Raw genomic sequence first — 21726 nt, 5'->3', positions numbered from 1 at the left:
AAGCAATTGTCTCCTGTACTTAGCACTGGTGAGGCCATAGCTCCAGGACTGTGTTCAGTTTTGGGCTCCTCACTGCAAGAAAGACATCAAGTCCCTGGAGTGTGTTCAGAGAAGGTGGTGAGGGGTCTGGAGCACAGGCCTTATGAGGAACAGCTAAGGAAGCTGGGATTGTTCAGTCTGGATTAGAGGAGACTGAGGGGATACCTTATTGCTCTCCATGAAGAGAGGTTGTAGTGAGCTGGAGATTGGTTTCCTCTCCCCTGTAACTGGTGATAGGATGAGAGAGAATGCCTTCAAGTTTCACCACGGGATATTCAGACTGGATGTTAGGAAATAATTCTTCTCTGAAAGTGTGGTCAGGCACTGGAATGAGCTGCCCAGGGAGGTGGTGGAGTCACTGACCCTGGAGGAATTCAAGTAATGTTTAGATGTTGTGTTGAGGAACATGGTTTAGTGAGAACTATTGGTGGTTGGTAGCTGGTTGGACTGAATGATCTTGTAGATCTTTTCCAACCTTGGCGATGTTGTGATTCCAAAATCAATCCCTTGAATAAACTTGTCCCTGCCTGAGACAGGAGTAACACAGACTGTCTTGCTCAACGTGTTCTTTATGTGCACCGCCAGGACTACATCCCCTTCTAAGGTATGTAGGTAGTTTGATTGGGCAAGACCAGCTTGATTGGCAGATCCCTGAGTGTTAACTAATCAGTTTAGTAGTTAGTAACAGTAGTATCTTTCTACAATGCAACATTCCATATGGGTTTGCCTTTGCACTGCCAGTTCTGTTTCCATCCCTGTAACCAGTCCCACAGGGCATATGCCACCATCCAGGAGCCAGTGTAGAAACAGAACACCAGCCACTTCTCTCATTCAGAAATGCCTAAAGCCAGCTGAATGGCCTCCACTTCTGCAAATTGGATAAATTCCCCCTTTCCTTCAGCAGCTTCTGCAACTCGTCATGTAGGACTACATACAGCAGCCTTCCACTTCTGATGCTATCCCACAATGTAACAGGGCCCATAAGTGAACAGAGCATGCTTCTCATTTTGTGGCAGTATGGAGCCTGTTCAGCACATCACCTCCTCTTTTAGTAATATTCTGAAATCTTTCCCTTCAAGCCAGTATATAATCAGGGAGGATTCCTGGATGACTGAGTTTCCCTATTTGACCCAATTGTATGATTTGTGTGACCCATTTACTCCATGTAGCCTCAGTTGCATGATGCATGGAGGGAACCCTCCAAAACATCCAGCCCAGCACAGGCAGCTGGGGTGCCAAAGGTAGCTGTGCTTCAGTACTAACCACTTCTGAAGAAGCTTGGACCCCTTACTATACTGCCAATATCTCATTTTCAGTAGGGATATAGTATGCCTCAGCTCCTCTGTCCAAAACTCTGTCCAAAACTCTGTCCAAAACCTCAGCTACCTCCTGGGACTTTCTGCCGGAGGCTCCAAGTGGGGCCATTCTCCTCAGCTGCAGTGAAGAGTACGTTTTTTGTGTCTTGTCCTGCCCAGACTGGGCAGATTTTCTTCTCTTTCTTAAAAAGTTATTCTGCTGTGTTGCCCCACAGGTTTATGTCATTAATGTATCGAAATGTTCAGGAGCATCCCCGTTTCACTGCAGTCTGGATCAGCCCATGACAAATGGTAGGGCTGTGTTTCTAACCCTGGGATGGTTGATTCCAGGTGTACTGGATATTCTGATGAATAGGAATTAGAGAGTCCTGATTGCTGTGATATTTTCACCTGCGCACCACTGTAGTAGCTATCAGCACCTACTGTTCTTCTGCTCTTAGCAACCTCACAACAGAAGAGTCCCCTGAGAGATCAGGCAAGGTAGATAGCTGCTTGATATCCTCCATCTGCAAAGCAGCTATACTGAAAGCCCACCAGTAGCCTTTTTGGTCTTCACAGTACCCTCTTGTCATGGTTTTCTGATTTTTTGTTATCAGTATTCCACATCTTAACATCATGTAGTGCACTGGAAGTTAAAGAGTTAATACTCCACTTCTGTGGATTGTCAATAGCGCTGGGTCTAGGAAGAGAAGAACTATGTACCCTAGAGGACTTTGCATTTTTCCTTTTTCCATACAGAGGGAAAGATAAAACTGTTGACAAGTCACAGAATCACAGAGTTGTTAAGGTTGGAAGGAACCTCTAGAGATCATCTAGACCAACACCCTTGCCAAAGTAGGCTCCCCTAGACCAGGTTGCACAGGTAAAGATATCCTTCTCTCTTTCCCTTTTGGCTCATCACAGTAGAATGCATATGCTCCCTAGCTTGCCTTCAGTGTTAGAGCAAGGCCTTCAGTTTCTGGATACTCTCTCTCACATTATATTTGATTTATTAGCTTCAATTCCAATTATATTATTATATATTATATTCATATTATATTATTATAGTATTATGGTGTGTTATTTTGCATTCCGATATCTTATTTAGTGAATTAGCTTTCCTCCTCAGATAGTTTGCTGCTGTTTTGTTTTAGGCCTATCTCCCTGCCCATTCCCTTTTCCCTTTCCTCTTTCCTGGGGTATGGGCCATGTATTCCCCCATCCCATCTGTCATGAAACTGGGCCAAATTGGCCCATAAACTGCTGACACCTCTCATGGTATAATCTATACTAATGATGCATAGAGCCTCTGGGCCAGTTGCAATGGAGTGCTTTTGCCACTCATTACCAGTTTGGCTCATTTTGATCTCCAATACAGTTAGCTCTTGGGATTTCCCTGTCATTCCAGAAAGACAGATGAGTTTTACCCTTTATAATGTGATTAGGGAATGCTGTGCACTGGCGTAATTTCTGTGGTTCTGATTTGTCAGGCCTTCGAATTCACACAATCCAATAAATCTGATTGTTCTTTTCCTCCACCTAGCTGGGGACAGAGCTCCTCTAGTTCTAGTTACTGTATTTGTTACTCATTTCTCATGAATAGGAACCAGAAGGGTTGCTGTCAACCTCAGAGATAAGATTGGACCAGCTCCTCTGTCTGGAGAACTGCCCAACGGAAAATGGAACTGCCATTTTCCTGGAAGGACCCTCTTTCGTGATTGTTTTCCTTTGCAACTCACATACTCATGCCTGTAGGTGGGTTTTCCATCCTACCTACTCATATCCTTTCTGTGGTCACATAGGTAAAATTACAGAACGACTTGTGATGCATTCTCCTTATATCCTCTCTCTTAAGCAGAGAAACACTTGTAATAGATGAGATTGGTTTGTACAGATGGGGAGCAAGATGTATTATCTTTGAATTCCTAGAACTCCTGGGACAGTTTCTCCACAGCTGAGATGCGGACCTATAGGGAGAAAAAGAGACTATATTTATAGTGTCAGAGTAGGCTGGCTACTTCATCCACCATTGGTCTTCTGTGGTCTTTCTAGTTTATTCCTGCCAGGGTGTTGGAATATGATAATGGTGCATTCTGTACAAATCTATGCCACATCGGTCACATACATACCACGTCATCTGGATCTTGGGAGTTGATATTGTCCAAGTAAATCCAATACATCATCTCTACCACAGATCATTTACTCAAGTTCTGCATACCTTTCTTCATGGTGGTCCATTTACCTGAGTTAAACATGAGGTCTTCTTTGAAGGGTTATCTTTTGTTCACGGCTGACAAGAGTCACCACTGTAGGATGGAAGGCAGGATGGAAGAGTGTCTCTCTTTTCCAATTGCTTTGTCAATGCCACTTTCCATAGAAAGGGATCCCAGCTGTTTGGTTTCTCTGCCTGCTAAGTCCAGGCCTCAGCACCCCAGCACCAGAGCAGCCAGGTGGCAGTGTGCTCCCTTGACCAATGGCTATAATTTTTTCTCAAATTTTGCAGTTTACTCTGTGTTAGAAGTTGCATGGTTTTTATTTCTTAATCTTTCTCCCATTTTTGTGATGACCTTGCTCCATCTTCATCTTCTATGAATTTGTAAGTTTCTCTCCTTGCTAAATGTACTGGCTTCTGTAGACATATTTCCATCTTTCTAATAGTGGCAACTGAAGCTGGGGTTGGTTGGTTTTCTGGCTGAACTGTGGGGCTTGTCACAGGGATTGAAATGACCATGGGATTGCAAGAGCTGTGGCAATTTCAGGACCCATTAGAAGGTTTATTATAACTGCAGTGTCTGACAAAAAGGTCAGAACAACCACAGGGCATCATCACAGGAGTTGGAGCCACTGCACAGCTTGTCACAGGAGTTGGAGAAGCTGCAGGGCTCATTTCAGTGCTTGGAGCAGCCACAGGATGCATAGCACAGGCTAGAGTAACCATGGGGCTCATTGCAGGAGCTGAAGCTACCACAGGGTTTGTCACCTCATGAAGCAGGCATGTAATGTGTGTAACAGGGATTAGAGCAACTGCAGGACTCACTGCAGGATTGAAGTAACTACAGGACCTGCCTCAGGCACTGGAGCAGCCACAGGCCTCATTGCAGGCATTGGAGCAACCACAGGACTATACCTCTGGGCATGGTGCACCTTCCCCTGGAGGAATTTACTTCTCATCACAATATGTGAAACAGTCATTGGACCCATAGCATGGGATGGAACAACCAAGGGACTTGTTGCAGGATTTGGAGCTATTACTAGGTTGATCACAGGAACTGGAGGGTCTGTTGCATTGTCTTCAGGTTCAGAGGTAATCTCTTCCCATCGAGGATGCTGAATAGCACTGAACAGAGCTCAGAAGGCATAGACCAGACCCCAGCATCCTGCAGTGATTTGTGCCTCTCTAGGACTGCCAGGGTGATGGCAGACATTTTCCAAATATTCTACTGGATATATTCTATTCAGAATATCTATTCACAATATCCTATTCAGGATTCTGCAGTTGCTCAGAGGTGAAGCTCCAAACTTCTGGTCATGTCCTCTGCTCTGGGCATCTGCCCATACTATCCCTCATTCCCTGCCACCCTATCCTGCCTTGGGGCAGATCTCTGGGTAAAATTTTTAAATAATTGCTTAAACTTAAACATAACCTAAATCATATTCATGACACATAGCAGTAGGAGCACACTGGTTTGAATATCCCAAGGATATCCAGAATTCTTAAGAGCTATTGTAACTTGGGATAAAAGGAAAAGTGGAAGAGAAAGGCAGGCTGAGAGATGGCTGGAAAATGTCCTCCCTTATCTCTTTCATAGCTGGGCTCCCCGAGGAGACAAAACAAAGAATAGAAAGACTAATAGCATCCACGATATGGTTTCTGAAGCTGAGAGATGATTTCATTGTCAAATTCACATACCACTTCAGTTTTGCCACTGCCAATTTTATCATAATGTAAGCCAAGGCCACCTGGTACAGCAAAACAAAAACCACAGTCCAGTCCACAGGGATAACAAACAACACAGCAGGGAAAAAACAGGCAGCAAACAAGGTGCTACACAATGTAGTTCAATGAGAAGACTCAAAGAGCTTCATAAACAGTGAAAAAAATGACATAGTGACTAGCAATTATCAAACTACTACAACACCCTGTGTTAACATGCTCAGGTCAGATCTGCTGTTATCTCAACCCTTCAGGCTCCATGTTGAGTGCAAAAAATAACTGCTGTTGTTTAACGTAGCAGGTGACTGAGCACCATGCAGTCATTTGCTCACTACCTCTCCCTCAGTGGGTTGGGGGACTGAATCAGAAAGTAAAAAACACAAACAAAAAACCCCTAAGTAAAACTCATAAATCGAGATAAAACCATTTACTAGGAGAAAATGAAAAGGATAGTAATTATTATAATATATATATATATATATATATGAAAATATATATAACCAGTGATGCATAAGCAGTTCCTCACCACCCACTGACCATTGCCCAGCTTGCCCCAGAGCAACTGTGAGACAGCAAGTTGAACACCCACCTCCTTCACAACTCTCCTTCTTCATGGGGTTGTATGGCATGGAATACCTCTTGGGCTAGTCTAAGTTATCTGTCCTGATTCTTTCCTTTCCCAGATCCTTGGACCCCAAAGTGTAGCATCATACCAGACACTCTGAAGAAAAGCAGTTCTGTCTCAACTGAAACAAAGACAAACTTCATGGTGTAAATTTAATCCTTTAGCTTCATTCATAAGAATTTTTGGACACATTTTGTCAGTACTGTGTTTGGTGTAGAAATAGAAAAGGAAACATTCTGAATGAAATGGGTATTAGCAGTTTCCTCCTCACAAGATTTATTTCCTTTTAAAAATCTTCACATTAGAACTACTTGAAATGCTGATTACATCTCTTGCTGGTAAAACAAATACAGCAAATTCTGCAACTAGTTCCACTTTATTGGAACTATTCTGGATTTACACCCGAGTGAAGGTACAGATCTGTAGAGGGAAAAAAATCGAGTGATTCAACTCCCTGTTCAGTAGGAGTACCAGTGTGAAAACAGTGTCAGGAAGATAATTTTCAACCTTTTTTTCTTTAGTGAGGTGCTGAATAATATTGAATGTGCATGCCTCATTCTTAAGAACAGTAAGTTAAGTTTGTTCTTTAAATAGAGTTAGGGTATGGTATCAGACTCTAGTGTTTATTGCTAATGTCATTAAATATTGTATGAATGAGTAAGCAAAATTTATAAATATGGGATCCGACATTGTGTGGAAAAACCCAAGTGTGAGACCTAAGGCAATATTCAAGGCAATATTTTAGGAAGATCTACCAGTTATGCCTAGGAAGCCCAAGAGCTAGCTAAATTGGAACTTTTTGGGTCAATAGATACTGTTAAATGCCTGTCCATGAAGTGAAATGATGAATTTTCAGCTCGTGCAATTTTTCACAAACAAAAAAAAGAATGTATTGAGGGATCAATATCCTGAATCATAATGTACAGACTTCAAACTCCCAAAGTAGAGTAGTCAACATGTGGATGGGTGAGACAAAAATCTAGTCAGCACCCTGACATTCAGAAAGACAGTCAGAAGCCTGACTGAAAAATAACCTGGCTCTCCTCTAAGTCATGGTTTTCTGTGAATTATTCTGATACAGGCTGGCAAATCAATACAGATTCCTGGAAAAAAAAATCACAAATCTATATTCTTTGTATTCCTATCTACGGTCCAGAGTGGCTGCAAAGTCAGCTACTCCGCTAGACTGTAGTGATATGAACTAACTTAAGCTGTCTTTTGATAATGGAGGGCTACTGCTTCAGAGTAACAGTTATGGCAAGATTTTTTTGGACATAGAAAATGAAAACCTGAAAAGAAATTTAACAACTAAATGTTTTTCTATAAACAAACACTTTTTTTTTCAGGATCAGAACCCTGAAAGGTAAAACAGAATCTTACGCAGAAGAAGCAGTTTTTAAAATGAAAACCATCACTGTCATAGTTTCCTCTTCCATGGTTTCACAAAATAAGATCAAATGATGCCTAATCCTCTATCAGGAAATTTCTGTGTCTTGATTTTTATTGTATTTGATCACATGACTCCATCTGATATTGGAGATCATTTCATACATTCTCTGTCTAAATCCAAACCTTCCAGAGAAATTCCTTTCCTGATGTAGGAGCAGTGTATGTCTTTGCAGATGGGGTAGAGTTTCTTCAGAGACTTTCAGTGTTTTTTTTTGTTTTTTTTTCTGTGTTAAAGCTTATCAAAGCAGTTGTACAGTAACTGAAGAAAACAGTGGAGATGCAAACTGTTCTACTGAACAGGAGAGATGAAGTTTGACTGGAGAAGGGTGCTCTAGAATTTCTCTGAATACAATTTTCTCGGGTTGAAAGAGGAGAACTGTCTGTAGTAGAGCTTTTCAGGTGGTGATCTGGGCATCCTACCAGGCCTTTGCCAAATGTTTGAATTGACATACAGTTTTTCACAGATTTTTTTTTTTTCCTTTGGCAGAAGGATATTACTGGCAGTTGTCAAATGCTAATATTTCCCAAGTAAAACAGGTGAATGGTTCTGGGAAACCCCAAGCATCTGGTATAAAATAGAAGAATCAGAAGAGGACAAGTTTCCTTCCCTACTGTTCAACACCATTGTCTCTGCATTAGACTCTGCTGAGAGAGTTCAGATTCTCCCACGATGATTTCCTTCCAAAGTAGTTTCAGTGATTTTGTTGGAATTGCTTCTGATTTATGATGGTGTTAACGAGATCAGAATGTTTTCTGGAGTTGTTTTTACTGTTGCTTTGGAACAGTAAGGTATAAGTAGGGAAGGCATACCTTATTCTTCTACCGTAAAATCTAGGAGAAAAGTAAAACTTCCATATGGGCCTAATTTCCTCTTTTTCTTGCTTTTCATTTTGGATGTGTGAAGTAGCAGTTATTAACACTGAAGAGCTTGTCAGTGGCAGTTTCAAAGTCAGAGCTTTCTCCTTCCTTTGAGTCCTACAATGGTGTCTTTGTTAAGGAATTATATAGTTTTGTCAAGCATCAGGGTTGTTTTCTTTTGTTTTTTTTTGTTTTTTTTTGTTTTTTTTTTGAGGAATATCCCATGTAAATCTGAGATCTTCTTCCCATGTTATTTCTACTAGTGTAGCTGCTGTCAATGCTCTCAGTAAAATTTGATCAATTTAAAAGGCAAGGGTTCATCCTAAGCCTTAAACCTGCTGCTCTGTCTTTCTACAGCTTTTGTATTGGTAAATGGATTACATGATTCTGCTATGGCTTTTGTCATGTGTGTTTCAAAATCATGTGGTGGGTGTTACTGGAGTAAAGTATGACCCCACTTGATCTTAGGCTGGTAGACTATGTCTTCATGGAGGTACATATTCAAAGATACATGGCCATTAATAAGGTGGATCTACACGTACTTCAGTGTCTATAAATATTATTTCACGTTAGAATTTCACATCTCTTGGCCTGACTGCATTGCAGCTGTTTTCTAGTTTGTATTTCAGGACTGATCACAGAAACATTGCACACTTTAGACACTCACCCTCTGAAAGTTTTCAGAGACAAAATCAATGAAATAAATTGATACAGAATGCATTAATATCATAATATGATCAAAAGGTACCTGTTTAAATATCTGTGAAAAGTGAGTTTAATTTGAGTAAAACTGTGAATTTGTTTCTGGTTAGATCAGTACCGTGGTAAATAGAATCATAGATGTTCCTTTGATTTTGCTCTTCTTTCATTTAGGTGGGTTTCCCATGGGAATACGTGAGAGAATCCATCCCAAGAGGTCTTAAATTCTTCCACCTGTGCTAGAATCAGAATGTGGGTTATAGCAATCATATATGTGCTCTTCTACCCAGTGTGTTGAGCTTAGCATTACCCACTGCAATCCTTCATGGTTGTCAGGAAATTATGTGCATAGGACAGAAAATACCCATTTGTAAGCATGATTTTAGAAACTTGCACAGCATGTAAAAGATTGATTTTGGTGAGCAGAACTTAATTTCAGCATGCGAAGTGCCTGAATAACTGGAGATAAACCCAATTTATTATAAAGTCTGTCTGTTTAAAGTTAGAATGATATTTCCTCTCTTATCCATATCCTCTCCTACACACAGGCTAATTTCATGAAACCACCTAAAGATTTTTTTGTTGTGTTCGGATAGGGGAGCACTCCACGGAGCACTGACTACAGTGCTTGGCAGACATGCTTCTTTCTCTGTGAGCTTTCTACTACGGAGAGCCATAACTCTCTGATACAATCAAACACTTGGCAGTAAAAAGCTGCCATGAATAACACTCCAGCTTTGTAGCCTTTGTTACTAATCAGCTCTCAAAAAGCTCTTGGAATTGGGTGAATGAAGAAAATATTGCTTGAATATTTCTGGGTTTTTTTTTCTGTTTTTTTTTTTTCCTGTAGCCTTTTGATTATGTGTCTAAAGAGAGCATCTTTGTAAATAATCCATCTCTGATATTTTTTAAAATTTCTTATATTGGCTCTTGTGATGAACAGAAAGGCTGCAGCTCTGTATTCATCAACACCTGGGAATAATCATGCAGAAGTAACAGTGAGAAACTGCATGTCTGTTCTTGACATTACCTTTCCTCAGTTTGACAGTGCCACCACCAGATGTTAGTCTTACGTGCCTGTATTCCAGTAGAGACGGTGGCCTTCCTGCCTCCCTCTGCCTGTAATAGGTTACATCAGTGGCCTTTTGGAGAACTCAAGGAAACTGTTGTGTCATCACAGTGATCTCTGAGGACCACCACTTTGCTCCGCTAGACTGTGATGGGATGATTTTAAAACATGGAAGGCTGGAGCCATGTGTGAGCTCTGTATTTCTGCTCGTGAATAAGATCATGGTACTGCACAGCCCTCTGGACTCTCAGGGCTTGGTGCTGGGCACAGCAGAGCAGCTGCCTCTTCTGCTGCAGATACCATGTTTTGGCCTCGTCCTCCAGGACTTTGTTTCCTGGAAAACATAAGCATTTCTGAGCAGATCTGTATTAACCAGAGCAGAGTACAAATATTTGCGACAAGTCGCTCAGTAGGATACACTGCCAGATCCATGCTTTCTTAGTTTTGCCTTACTGTTTGTAATGCATTGGAGAGTGGAAGAAACATCCGTTGTTTTAGTCTGCATTCATTTGAAACATTTGCTAGTTTAGTAATTATAATAACAAATGCTTTTTCTTCTGGCTTTGTGTTGAGCGTGTTTGATGGAGGAATGATGTTGCATGCGTACAGGGACGTTTTGCACAGCTTTCTGAAACACCATGTAAACTATCAAGCAGGCCTTCCAACAGCAATCCTAGATTTTATAGAGGCTGTACAAGGCTTCATTCTACTACAGCAGCAGGCTGCACTCCAACTTGAACAAGGCAGGAATGTCCAACCCATGGCCTGGCACAGCTCGCGGTGTGGCTGGCCCCTCGTCACTGACTGAGCATTGGTGCACGATGAACCCTGTCTGGGCTGAAAGCAGGGCACAGGAGAGCACAGCGTAGGGCCAGCTCAAGAGATGGCAAATCAGTTTATGATTTTGATACTTTGGCTAAACACAGCGCTGTGAGGAGCGAAGAATATTCACCCATGCTCTCCATTGTCATAAATAAATTTGAGAATAGGTTTCAAGGTTGCCAAAAGAAGGATCAGTTTTGGGCTTCATTTCTGACTCCATTCTCAGTCAGCATAAATACATTACTTGCAAATTTTCAAATGGAATAAACTGAGTTTCAATCAAAAGGTGATCATGCTTTACTGGACTTCTACAAGCCCACTCTTACCAGAGAGAAAAAGCCCTTGCTTCACAGTCACATCTTATTCATATAGTTGCTTTTTGGTAGTACGTACATTTGTGAATAACTGTTTTGAAGGATGAAGTACAGGAAGAGTAACATTTCATCAAAAATCCCTGACATATGTCTTGGGAAACCACTAAGAACTGCAAACACCGCTGCTGAACCAGCCTGGTGCGTTAGTTTCACAGGAGCAAAGTCACATATCCCACCAGTGTTGTGATTTTGCTTTCTCTATTCTTTTATATGCTTTATTAAAAAACATTAAAAATTAAGTTTTGTTACATTACGTGCATAAACTATACCGTATATTTTATGAGGACTGCTCTGAAAGTAATGCCTCCTATTTTATTATGTTGGCCTACAATGTCAGAGGCAGATGCTGGTGGGATGCCAGAAGAGGTTGAACCTTCCCACCAATATTTCATTACATTTTGTGGCTGTGTGACAGCTGGTAGCAGAGGGGCAGAATGACATCTGACTTAAAAGTGCATGGGAAGTAAAGGTGCAGAACTGAATTTCTGCGTGCAGAAAAACTTGCACCCACTGACACTACCAAATGCTGAATGTAGAGACCAAACAGTGGATGCATCACAGTGAGACAGTGGGTGGTGTGTTTCAGCAGTGACAGCAGCAACAGTGCGTCATCTCTGCTGGTACAGATTAGTACCAGCACAGCATGCAGGCTCTTGTTCATCACTAGTGAAACTGCATAGCTAATGGTGGTGACTGTGTGATAAAACAGTTTTTTGTAGCTGAGAATCTGCCCAATAAAACAGTGCTTTTATGCTCATTTTATCAGTTGTAGTAGTTTCCGTGGAAATAAATAGGAGTCATTATTTTTGGAGCAACCTTTGTATTATGTGGCCCAAAACATTTCCTTTTCACTCACTGTGGCTGAAGTAAGCCAAAAGGTTGGTTGCCCATCCAATAAGGTACGCTGAGAAATCCTCTGAGTGCTGCCGAAGGTGATGCTGAGAGCCTGAGGCTGAGAGCCATACCCCACAGCAGGACTCTTCTGCCTCCCATGTCACCTGGACAGACTGACAGGTTGTGGCTGTGTGTTAGCTTACAGCTGGGCCTTGCACAGGAGAGCTGCTCCTGGGGGTCAGCTGATGGCTGTCTTGCCTGAGAGCACCCAGCTCTGCCTTGCAAAGCAATTGTATCTGTGCCCTAACTGCAAGCAGGGTACTGTACAGAGAAAAGGTGTCATTGTGTGACTGCATTAATTTTGTGCCACAGTAATGGCTAGTTCTCAGAATTTTTTTTCTCGTATTAGTAGGCTTTTGCTCTTAGTGCATGCTTTAAGTGTCCATATTTTGCTTTGATTTTTTGTTTTGTTTTGTTTTGTTCTGTCTCTAAGCTGAAGATTATTTCTAAATGAAAGTGCCTATTAAATAGGCATTTTTAAAAAGTCCCTTCCCCCTTCCCCCTCCTTCCCTACCGTGGAAAAAAGAACAAAAGCTTAGGGAAAGATTTGACTGCAAGTCTCTCCTGTCTTTCCCCTGGTTTTAGCATAATCAAGATAAGAATCCAGTCTTGTTATACAAAGATCACACAAAATGTTTTTGTTTAATATTTAGCACACTCAGGACCTGTTTGGACAGTGTTGCTTCTCTGTATGAAAGAAACTTGAAGCACAATAACTAATTGTTGCAAAAGTCACTTGATTTCCATTTCATTTGCTCATTATGAAAAATGTCCATGTGACGTAGTGATCAGATCTAGGATACAAAAGTATATATGATGGAGGGATAACACTCTTTAGTCCTTTCTTCTCTTTATCTTAGGTTTAAAGTTTAACTAGTTAAGGTACACTTGAATGAAACCTAGATGACAGTGTGCAGTGAGTCATTGTGTCTTTCCTCTTGAACTTTCCTAGAGATGTCCAAAATAAAAAACAACATAGAAGGATACTTGAAAGTCATTTTGAAAGAAGCTAGAGGGCATTCATCTTCTGAAGTGTTGAACTGAAGAAAGATTTCTTGGTCTATGATCCAGGAGGCCAAATAAGCATGATTTTTAGATGGTTCAGATGAGTGCTTTAGCTGTTTGAGTAGGCACAATCATAACATTTGACTGTCTTTTGTGTGTCAGAAGACCTTATCGCTACAGTAAAACAGCAAAAACTGTCAAGCCAAATCTTTATGCAGAAAATCTGCTATGGTTTTTATTGGAAGTTGTACAGGAAAGATAACTTTGGAGTGCTTAAATAGTCTGAGTTGTCTGTGTACAGGCTGTTTGTTTGGCAAATTGTGTTATTACATGTACGCATTTTGAAAGCCCTTAGAAATTACATGGTTTGGGCAAACTCATCTGTAAGTTCTTACCTGTTATTTCAAGTGAAAGAAAGTAAATGTTAACCTGTAACCTGTTAGGTGGATGACCTCAATGCATTTAAGAATTTAAGGCTGGGTGACAAGAGATTATATTTTATAGCATGTAGCTATTGGAATTGTTCCAAATATGAATTTCTCTATGATGCACATGAAAAAAGTATGTCATTTGTCTTTGAACTGTCTTTATTAATGCTTTTATTTAAATAGAAAATGAAGTTGCCCATTTACCAAATAAATCTCTGTCCATGAATCAGTCTCTGTCAGAACTAAGAAAAAAAAAAGATTGGCCTCAATCCCTTTTTCTTCAAAAAGAAAAAAAAAAGAAGAAAACGAACAAGCAAAAAAAAAAAAAAAAAGAAACATCCACTGTTATTTCATACTAGCAGTCTATGACAACAGGGAATAGTCTTGTAGAAACTTAGCAATTTGCCTTGTTTACTGTGATAGATATTTTTGTACGTAATTCTTCGTGTGCAGCATTTTGACTAATGTCAGCAAAATTGAACCCATAAAACTAAAATTACTCATAGTACACCAAATTCCTGCACACACAAATGTAGTGTAAGCAAACTGGGTTTTCTTTTGTTTGTTTTTAGCTTTTTATTTTTATTTTTTTAATATCACAGCACCGTTATAGTAAGTTTGTCTGTTGTTTTCAGGTTGATCCCCTGTTTACAGTGCCTGCACCTCCACCTCCAATTTCCAGCAGTATCACACCTCAGATTCTGCCTTCCTACTTTTCTCCATCTTCATCCAATATTGCAGCACCAGTTGAGCAGCTTTTGGTACGGACTCGTTCAGTGGGTGTAAATACTTACGAAGTTGGAGTAGTAACAGAACCTGAATGCCTTGGACCCTGTGAGCCTGGGACCAGCGTGAACTTGGAAGGAATTGTGTGGCATGAAACTGAAGAAGGTAAATTGTTTTTTCCATTAGGCTTGTCTATTAGATATCTTAACTAGGAGACTCTGCCTGACTTAGTAGTCTTCGAGAACAATATAATGTGCAGTGGCAGTCATAGTTGTTAGCTAAGCTAGTGGGTTTTTTCTTATAAAAACAAATGACATATGTTTTATTACTTAAGCAGTCATATTTTCCAAATGACCTACCATGTAACCCCAATTAACATTAGAATTGTTTCCCACTGCTTTGTTGAGAAAAGTATATGAAGAAAAAGCTAACGGAATAGTGTAAATGTGCTGTTTAAATGTGCATGAGGAGAGGAATGTACGAGAGGCATTGATTTATGAATGGCTCAGATTAACACTTAAAAAGATGAGAATTTTGGGACCCAGATACTCCAATAAAAAGATGGCACCATTTTATAATGATGGAAGCCCTAGAGACCCCTCATAAATTTTGACTGTTGCTCTGATAACTTTGCATTTTGGTTGTTTGAAACATTATGAAGAAAACGTTCTAAGGGAGGTGTTCCATTTGGTGAAGAAATGCCCTCTAAACTAGACCAAGTTCTGTAATACCATTTGACTGTATTCAGCCAAGTAGTAGAGCTGGAGAGCTTTGGCAAATAATAAATGTGATTGTCTGTGGTTTGGAACCAAGTAGAAAGAGGATTATACTGTGATATGCGGGTTTTTCCATCTTGGTTTCAAAAACTTATTATTAAAAAAGCAGCTTTCTCAAGCTAATGCTAAAAATACTGTATGTATACCCTAACCTACTGCAGTTTTTGTTTTAATAGTAGTGGGTTTCTCCAGTTGTAGCTGTACGATGGTCTTCCTATGATTATTCTTCTGTTTGTTTTTGAGGATTATTTAGTTCTTAGTAGTCTACCACCCTCAACTGTGAGAACAAGATTATTTACAAAAGGATAAAATGAAAGAGTACAGCAGTGCATTGCTTCATGATAAATCCTGACATCCTGCAGATATGCATAATAGCATTTGGTCCTTTGCAGTGATATATAAGACCTCACCTAAGTGCTCTACACTGTCCTCTCAAAAATCAATAGAGAGAGTCAGATTTACTCGCTTTTATATGCTTTCATCCATCCATCTTTCTCTCTGTGTATGTCTACAGCAGATTCATAAGGTGCATTGATCCTTTTAGATTGTTTTTAAAGCACAATATAAATTCAGTTTTAAAATATCCCCGCAGAGATGACTGCCTGTAACCACTCCAATTTTCCTTGACATTCCCGTATTAAGTGGACTTGAAATGTGTGGGCGTTAACTGTAGCAACATGAAAGAGCAGTAGCTGTTAATAGTGTTATTCTTGCTGAATAAACTAAACTTCTGACCCCCACTGAATTTAAGAAGCCTGTCTCCTTAGAGGTTTTGGCACCAGAAGCGTTAAAAAAACTGCATTCTTGTCAGGATGACATTCCATTTACTAGTTTCTCAGCACTCCACTGTTTTAAAAGCTCTTGTTATTTAGAAGAAATTAAGTCCCTTAACCTTCTCCTGGTTTGTCTAAAACAATTTTCTGAAACAGCTAAGAGTTTGATGATGGCATGTTTGAACATAACGGTTTTGAATGTACTTGTTTTCATGGCTTTACAAGTACTGCTTTGCAATGCTACTTCTGCAAGTGAGTACAGTAGTACATGCAGTGGGATATAAAATTGTTGTATAAATGTAGCTGCTAGAATGCAGATTAAGAGGCTAAAGGTAATATTTTGTACTGCTGTCTTTCATGTCATACTGTTTCAGACTCTGCTTAAATGAAGAAAATATCATAACTTGTATTCTGTTTTTTCCCAAACCAGTGTTCAAAACCAAGACTCTAGTATGAAAAATGAGTTCCTAATGATCCATTTTGCATTTTAATTGAATTTTGCTGTTTGGAGCACACATATGTATATATTTAGCTGTTTTCAAATTTTTTGACACATTCATGAAAGCAGCTACGTAGCAGCTTGCCTGAAATAATTTCTGCCAAATTTTAGAAAACAGGGTGCAGATGGGTCTTCTATTTATCTTTAACAGAAGCACGATTATTGGATACTCATTTTCTCCAGTTATGATTCTGACTTTAATTAGACCATGACCTTTCCTAAAATTGGTGAAAATCCAGAATATGTTGAAATCACCATAACTGGCAAGATCTAAAACCGTCTTGATGTTCATAATGCCCAAATGAAATATAAATTTCTTTTGTGATATCCATATGTTCCTCCTATATTCACTTCATTCACTGCTTTCCAAAACCTACTAAAAACACACATGCAAACTGACATCTATCTATCCATAAAACAGATGGTTTTTCTTTTAAGGTAGAAGAATTCTAAGAAGCTAAGGTATGAAGATTTCTGACCTTGCCTTGTATTTGGAGATATTTGACTTATTTTGTATCTGATTTAGTCACTCTGTAAGGTGAGTTGCAAGGTGATTAGAACAGATTGGTAGGATGTCTGCATATCCTATGGCATATCAGAACTGTGACCCAAATGTGCTGCTGAGCAGTCTATGTTAATTCCAATACATGCTTTCTAGAGATGAACTCAAGAATGCATGTTTTGAAGATTTTCAGTATCTGAAGTAACCAGTTTTCTATTGGGGATGCTAAAGAAGTTTCTTCTTCAGGACCACAGGAATGGTGGTTTGCTTTTATTACTCATATTTTTAAGATAGCCACTCCAAAGGGGGAAGAAAAGCCGCACTGGATTCACACAAAATCATGACTGATCAAAGAGAGTGTTGTTAACTACAGCTTTTTTTTCTTCATTAACTCTACAGCATTCAATTCAGTTGGTTTGATGAGCAGATTTAATGAATCAGACTCTTTTTCCTGGAATGTTTCAATCCTAAGATATGTGTAGGGAATCTTGCATCTGAAATATGTCACATTTCATTTGTTGCAAGGCATCGTAACTAATCATATCTGTAGTTTGCTAGTAGAATGGTACTGAGACTGCCTGTTATCATTTGAGCTTTTTGCAGTTGCATCAGTATTTAATTTCTACATAAGTATGCTGTCTGCATTTTTCTCTAATACGCTTGTTTAGGTGTGTCTTGGGAGTGTATCCGAAGTGGTGTAAGTATCTAAGCAAAATAATAAAAAATAATTTAAAAAGAGATGTTTTAAAATAACTAGTTGATGTTACCCTATAGTAGTGAGAAATGGTCACAGGCAGGACAACCTGCAAGCTGACAGCTTAATGTGGACATCTGATACCAGAAACAACCATCCGGTAATAGCAGAGTTCTGTCATGAAAGATCATCTGGTAGTGTTACTGGAGTGTATTGTTTTACTGTTGTTGTTTTTTTTTTGTTTTTTTTTATGGGGGGGAGGGATGGGAGATTGTTTTTTGTTGTTGTTTTTTTTCCCCCCTGATATTCTGGGAAGCAATAGTCTGTTTCTATACTTTCTGCATTCATATACTGAGAAATAAGGTTTATGTAGAATTGGGTACTTGCTAAATGGGGTAATCATCTTCTGGGAGAACACTTTTGAAGAAAGTAGTAATTGTTTCCTGGAAGAAATAAAAATGACCCAGAAAAAAGGAAAACTACCAACCAGCTTCTCACACACAGTTGCCCTGGGCTATGTTCTGTTTTTCATTCAGCATCTAGTAATAGAATCTGCCTGTAGATGTGAGAAGCACTACTTCTGATGATGTCTTGTTTGCCTCAAAACTGTGTAGGAGACAGGCATCCATCACCTTACTACCTCTGAGTGCAGAACAAGCTGTCAACATGCCGTGTTGGAGTTCTTGCATTGCTGCATTGACATTCTTCCTCTTACGTGATTTGGGTACAACTTCTGGTGTTGTTCAATAATAGATAATGGAAAAATTAGTTCTGTTTTTTATCGTGTTCTCTGGTCAGGGCTCCCTTGTTGATTTTATAACTTGAGACTAGTTGCTGAGTATAAGAAGCAGGAGTCTGAAGTTTGCTGTAATTAATTATACTAGATCTCAGAAATGTGGTGGAATCACTTCTAGGGTGTTCCAGATTTATGTTTGTGTCAGTGCTGACACTGTTTTGCAGTAGAATGCTTAGATGAGACAAAGACACGCTGATACTTGTGGGTGGGTTTTTCAGCCTGCCACATTGCATCTAATATGCACAGACATTTTGAAAGCACACCTGCTGCACAGAACTGAGGTTGATTCTTCCTTGTCTTACTACATGGTATTAGTTTTGCAAAATCTATTTTGAAAGAACACAGTCTGTTGTAAATGTCTCTGGTTATTTATGTGTTCATACATGCGTGTATAAGTAACGATGTGTATGTATGTATAGAATTAAAGGAATGAGAAGTATTCTGGCTGCCTCTGATACCCCTTAGCAATTTTTTTGTTGTTTAGCAACCATACTTTCCTACTTTCATGTATACAAAGACATGAAACCTTTGTTGAAAAGCTTTTAAAAATTTTAGGTAAAAAATTTCAGAAATTAGAGAAAATGGTTGGTTGGTTGTTTTTTTTGTTTGTTTGTTTGTTTTTTTAATATATTATGTCAAAGAACCTTACAATAATACAGAGAAATTCAGATAAATGTAGTTCATGGGGTCATTGCATTTGAAAAGACCTCTTAGGTTGTCAAATCCAACCGCCAGTACTGTTGTCTTGAGCTCAGGCAAGGATTATAGAAGGAGGTAATGCTGTTTACTAAATCAAGCAATAAAGTGGGAAAAAAAACAACCAAAAAAAAAAAAAAACCAGATAAGATTTCAGGCTGGGTGCATTTATTTTCTTCCCTTTATGAGCAGTGTCAAACATTAACTTGCTGACAACAGAAAGCAGCATCTTGGTATTCTTACCCATTATCTTCACTGTAGAATTGTGGATATTGAGAGAGAAGCATTGGGATATTCAGAAGTCAGGCCTGTCCCTGTTAGATAAACAGTTTTGTCCGTGTTAGAGAGAAAATTCATGGAGGAGATAAAGTTTTTTGGCTGGTTTATGTTAAGAGAGCACCTGAAATCCAGCTGTTTTCCACTGTCATGCAAATAGTCAGCTGAGACATATGAGTGCTAGCCAATATCAAAACATAATATGTTTAGAAGAAGCCTACACATGTTTACATTCTGAGATGTTTTTTTCTTTCTACTGTTTGTGAGATCAGAGCCAGTAAATTAATGGACTTAGTGAAGCTTGAAATATGTCAGCCTCCACTACCTCACTGTTATAGGTTTATGGAGTGTGATGATCGGCACACATCACATAGCAACTTGTAGCACACAAGAAATGGGAAGTCACAGGCTTGCAGAAAAGCTGGTGGTATGTTTTATTCTACAAGATAAGTTTGGGAGATGTACACAGGCTGTAGAGTATTTTGGGATGTACACAGGCTACCTGAGAAAAGTTTTTTAAGACCTAAATATTACAGGACTCAGACTATGAGAGTGACTTTAGCAATAGGTGCACTGAATTTGTTGAGTCTAAGGGGTCTTCTTGATCATCTCACCATTGTTCTTGACCTTACCAGGGTAAGTACATGTTTATGAATGCAAATTCTGATGTTGTTTTTTGCAGTGTTTCTTACGTGTTTGCCTGAAACACACAGTGCTGGATAGTGTGGGAAAAAGGCGTGCTTGTTCTAAGCCAGTAGGGCATTAATTTCATTTTGACATATTTCATGACAGTTATATATTTGCAGCCAAAATGCTTGTTCTGAAATAACCACAAAGTGAACTGTGAACAGGCTGTTAAGCACACCTTTCAGTTTCCCAAATAGTCTTCTTGCTGTCTGCTTCATAGAATCATCACATAATTGTTTGAGCTGAAAGGTACCCTCAAAGACCATCTAGTCCAACACTCCTGAAGTTAACAAGAACATCTACAGCTAGATCAGATTGCACAGAGCCCCTTCCAACATCACTTTGAATGTCACCAAGAATGGGGCATTCACCTCCTCTCTGGGCATCCTATTCCTGTACTTAATCACTTTTATTGCAAAAAACTTCTTCCTAATATCCAATCTAAATCTCCCCTCTTTTAGAACCATAGAATTATAGCATCAGCAGGGATGAAAAAAACCTCCAACCATCCCCCTACCACCAGTATTTCCTCACTGAACTGTGTTCCTCAGTACAGCATCTAAACATTTCTTGAACACTTCTAGAGATGGTGACTCAACTGCCTCCTTGAGCAGCCTGTTCCAGTGCCTAACTGCTTTTTCAGAGAGAAAAAAAAAAAAGTGTAATATCCAACCTGAATCTTTCCTGGTGGAACTTGAGGGCAGTCCCTCTAGTCCTGTCAAGTCCTGTCTAGTCCTGATAGTGATGCAGAAGAGGGAGACCCCCACCTCACCACAACTTCCCTGCAAGCAGTTGTAGAGAGCAATAAGGTCACCCCTGAACCTTTTCTTCTCCAGACTAAACAATTCCAGCTCCCTCAGCCACTCCCTGTACTACTTGTACTCCAGACCCCTCACAGGTTCACTGCCCTTCTCTGGACACAGTCCATGGTCTCAACATCTTTCTTGTAATGAGGGACCCAACACTGAACACAGTCCTCGAAGTATGGCATCACCAGGGCTGAAAACTGTCACAACAGTCCCTGCTAAGGAATCTGTTCTCTTCTACCTTATGGTCCCCCTTTAGATACTGATAGGCTGCTGTTGGCCTGTCCTCATTCGGAGAGGTGTTCCTTCCCTAGGATTGTTTTTGTGGCCCTCCTCTGGATGTGCTCCAACAGGTCTATGTCTCTCCTGCACCAAGGACTCCCTATCTGGATATAGTACTCCAGGTGAGAGTAGAGCAGAGGGGCAGGATCACCTCCCTCAGTGTGCTTTTTTTGATGCAGCGCAGGATACTGTGGGCTTTCTGGTCTGCGAGCAATATTTGACTGTGTTTTCACCTTAAATAGTTGAAGAAGATATTGATTTTAGGGGCAAGTCTCCATGTTATCCATATAAAAGTGGTTTTAAGGTGTTAGATTCCTCTTTGGAGCCAGGCTGAATTGATGTAGTTGTAATGAGTTGCCATGATTCAGCCAGGTTACAATAACCAAACCTTTGCAGGCTCCTAGTTCCCAGCAAACAGTAGATAAATCGTGTCAGTATGAACCTTCCCAGTGAAGGAGAAATACAAAATGGATTATAGATGTTTCCTGCTGTCAGAGCTATAGGTTAGAGAGAAATATTTTGACCTTGTTGAATTTAATTTTGATTCTTCTTCAGAGCACTCCTTTTGTTCAGGAATGTTCAATTACTTATTAATTTGAACATTAATTTTAGTTTAAGGGTGTTTATTTTGGTGATATAAATCATCACAGATAAGTAAAGATCAGTGCATCACCCCTTGCATTCTGTCCTTATGCAATGCTTCAGATCAGGAAATGTGTCTA

General features: G+C 39.8%; 1 protein-coding gene across 3 annotated transcripts in view; it reads left to right on the top strand.

The window, feature by feature from the left end:
• The window catches only part of ZNF608 (zinc finger protein 608), a 91555-nt gene that overhangs the window by 32586 nt on the left and 37243 nt on the right, over positions 1-21726 (top strand). For all 3 annotated transcript variants that reach the window (XM_065744332.1, XM_065744333.1, XM_065744334.1), the window contains one exon: positions 14127-14382. In XM_065744332.1, coding sequence (XP_065600404.1) covers positions 14127-14382 — 256 coding nt within the window. The remainder of the gene's footprint in view (positions 1-14126; positions 14383-21726) is intronic.

The sequence above is a fragment of the Cyrtonyx montezumae genome, unplaced genomic scaffold, assembly GCF_038088225.1.
Source record: "Cyrtonyx montezumae isolate F1298 unplaced genomic scaffold, pur_monq_1.0 scaffold_30, whole genome shotgun sequence".
In the NCBI taxonomy this organism is placed as follows: domain Eukaryota; kingdom Metazoa; phylum Chordata; class Aves; order Galliformes; family Odontophoridae; genus Cyrtonyx; species Cyrtonyx montezumae.
Note: the sequence above shows the minus strand (reverse complement) of the source record. Positions and strands in the feature narration are given on the sequence as shown.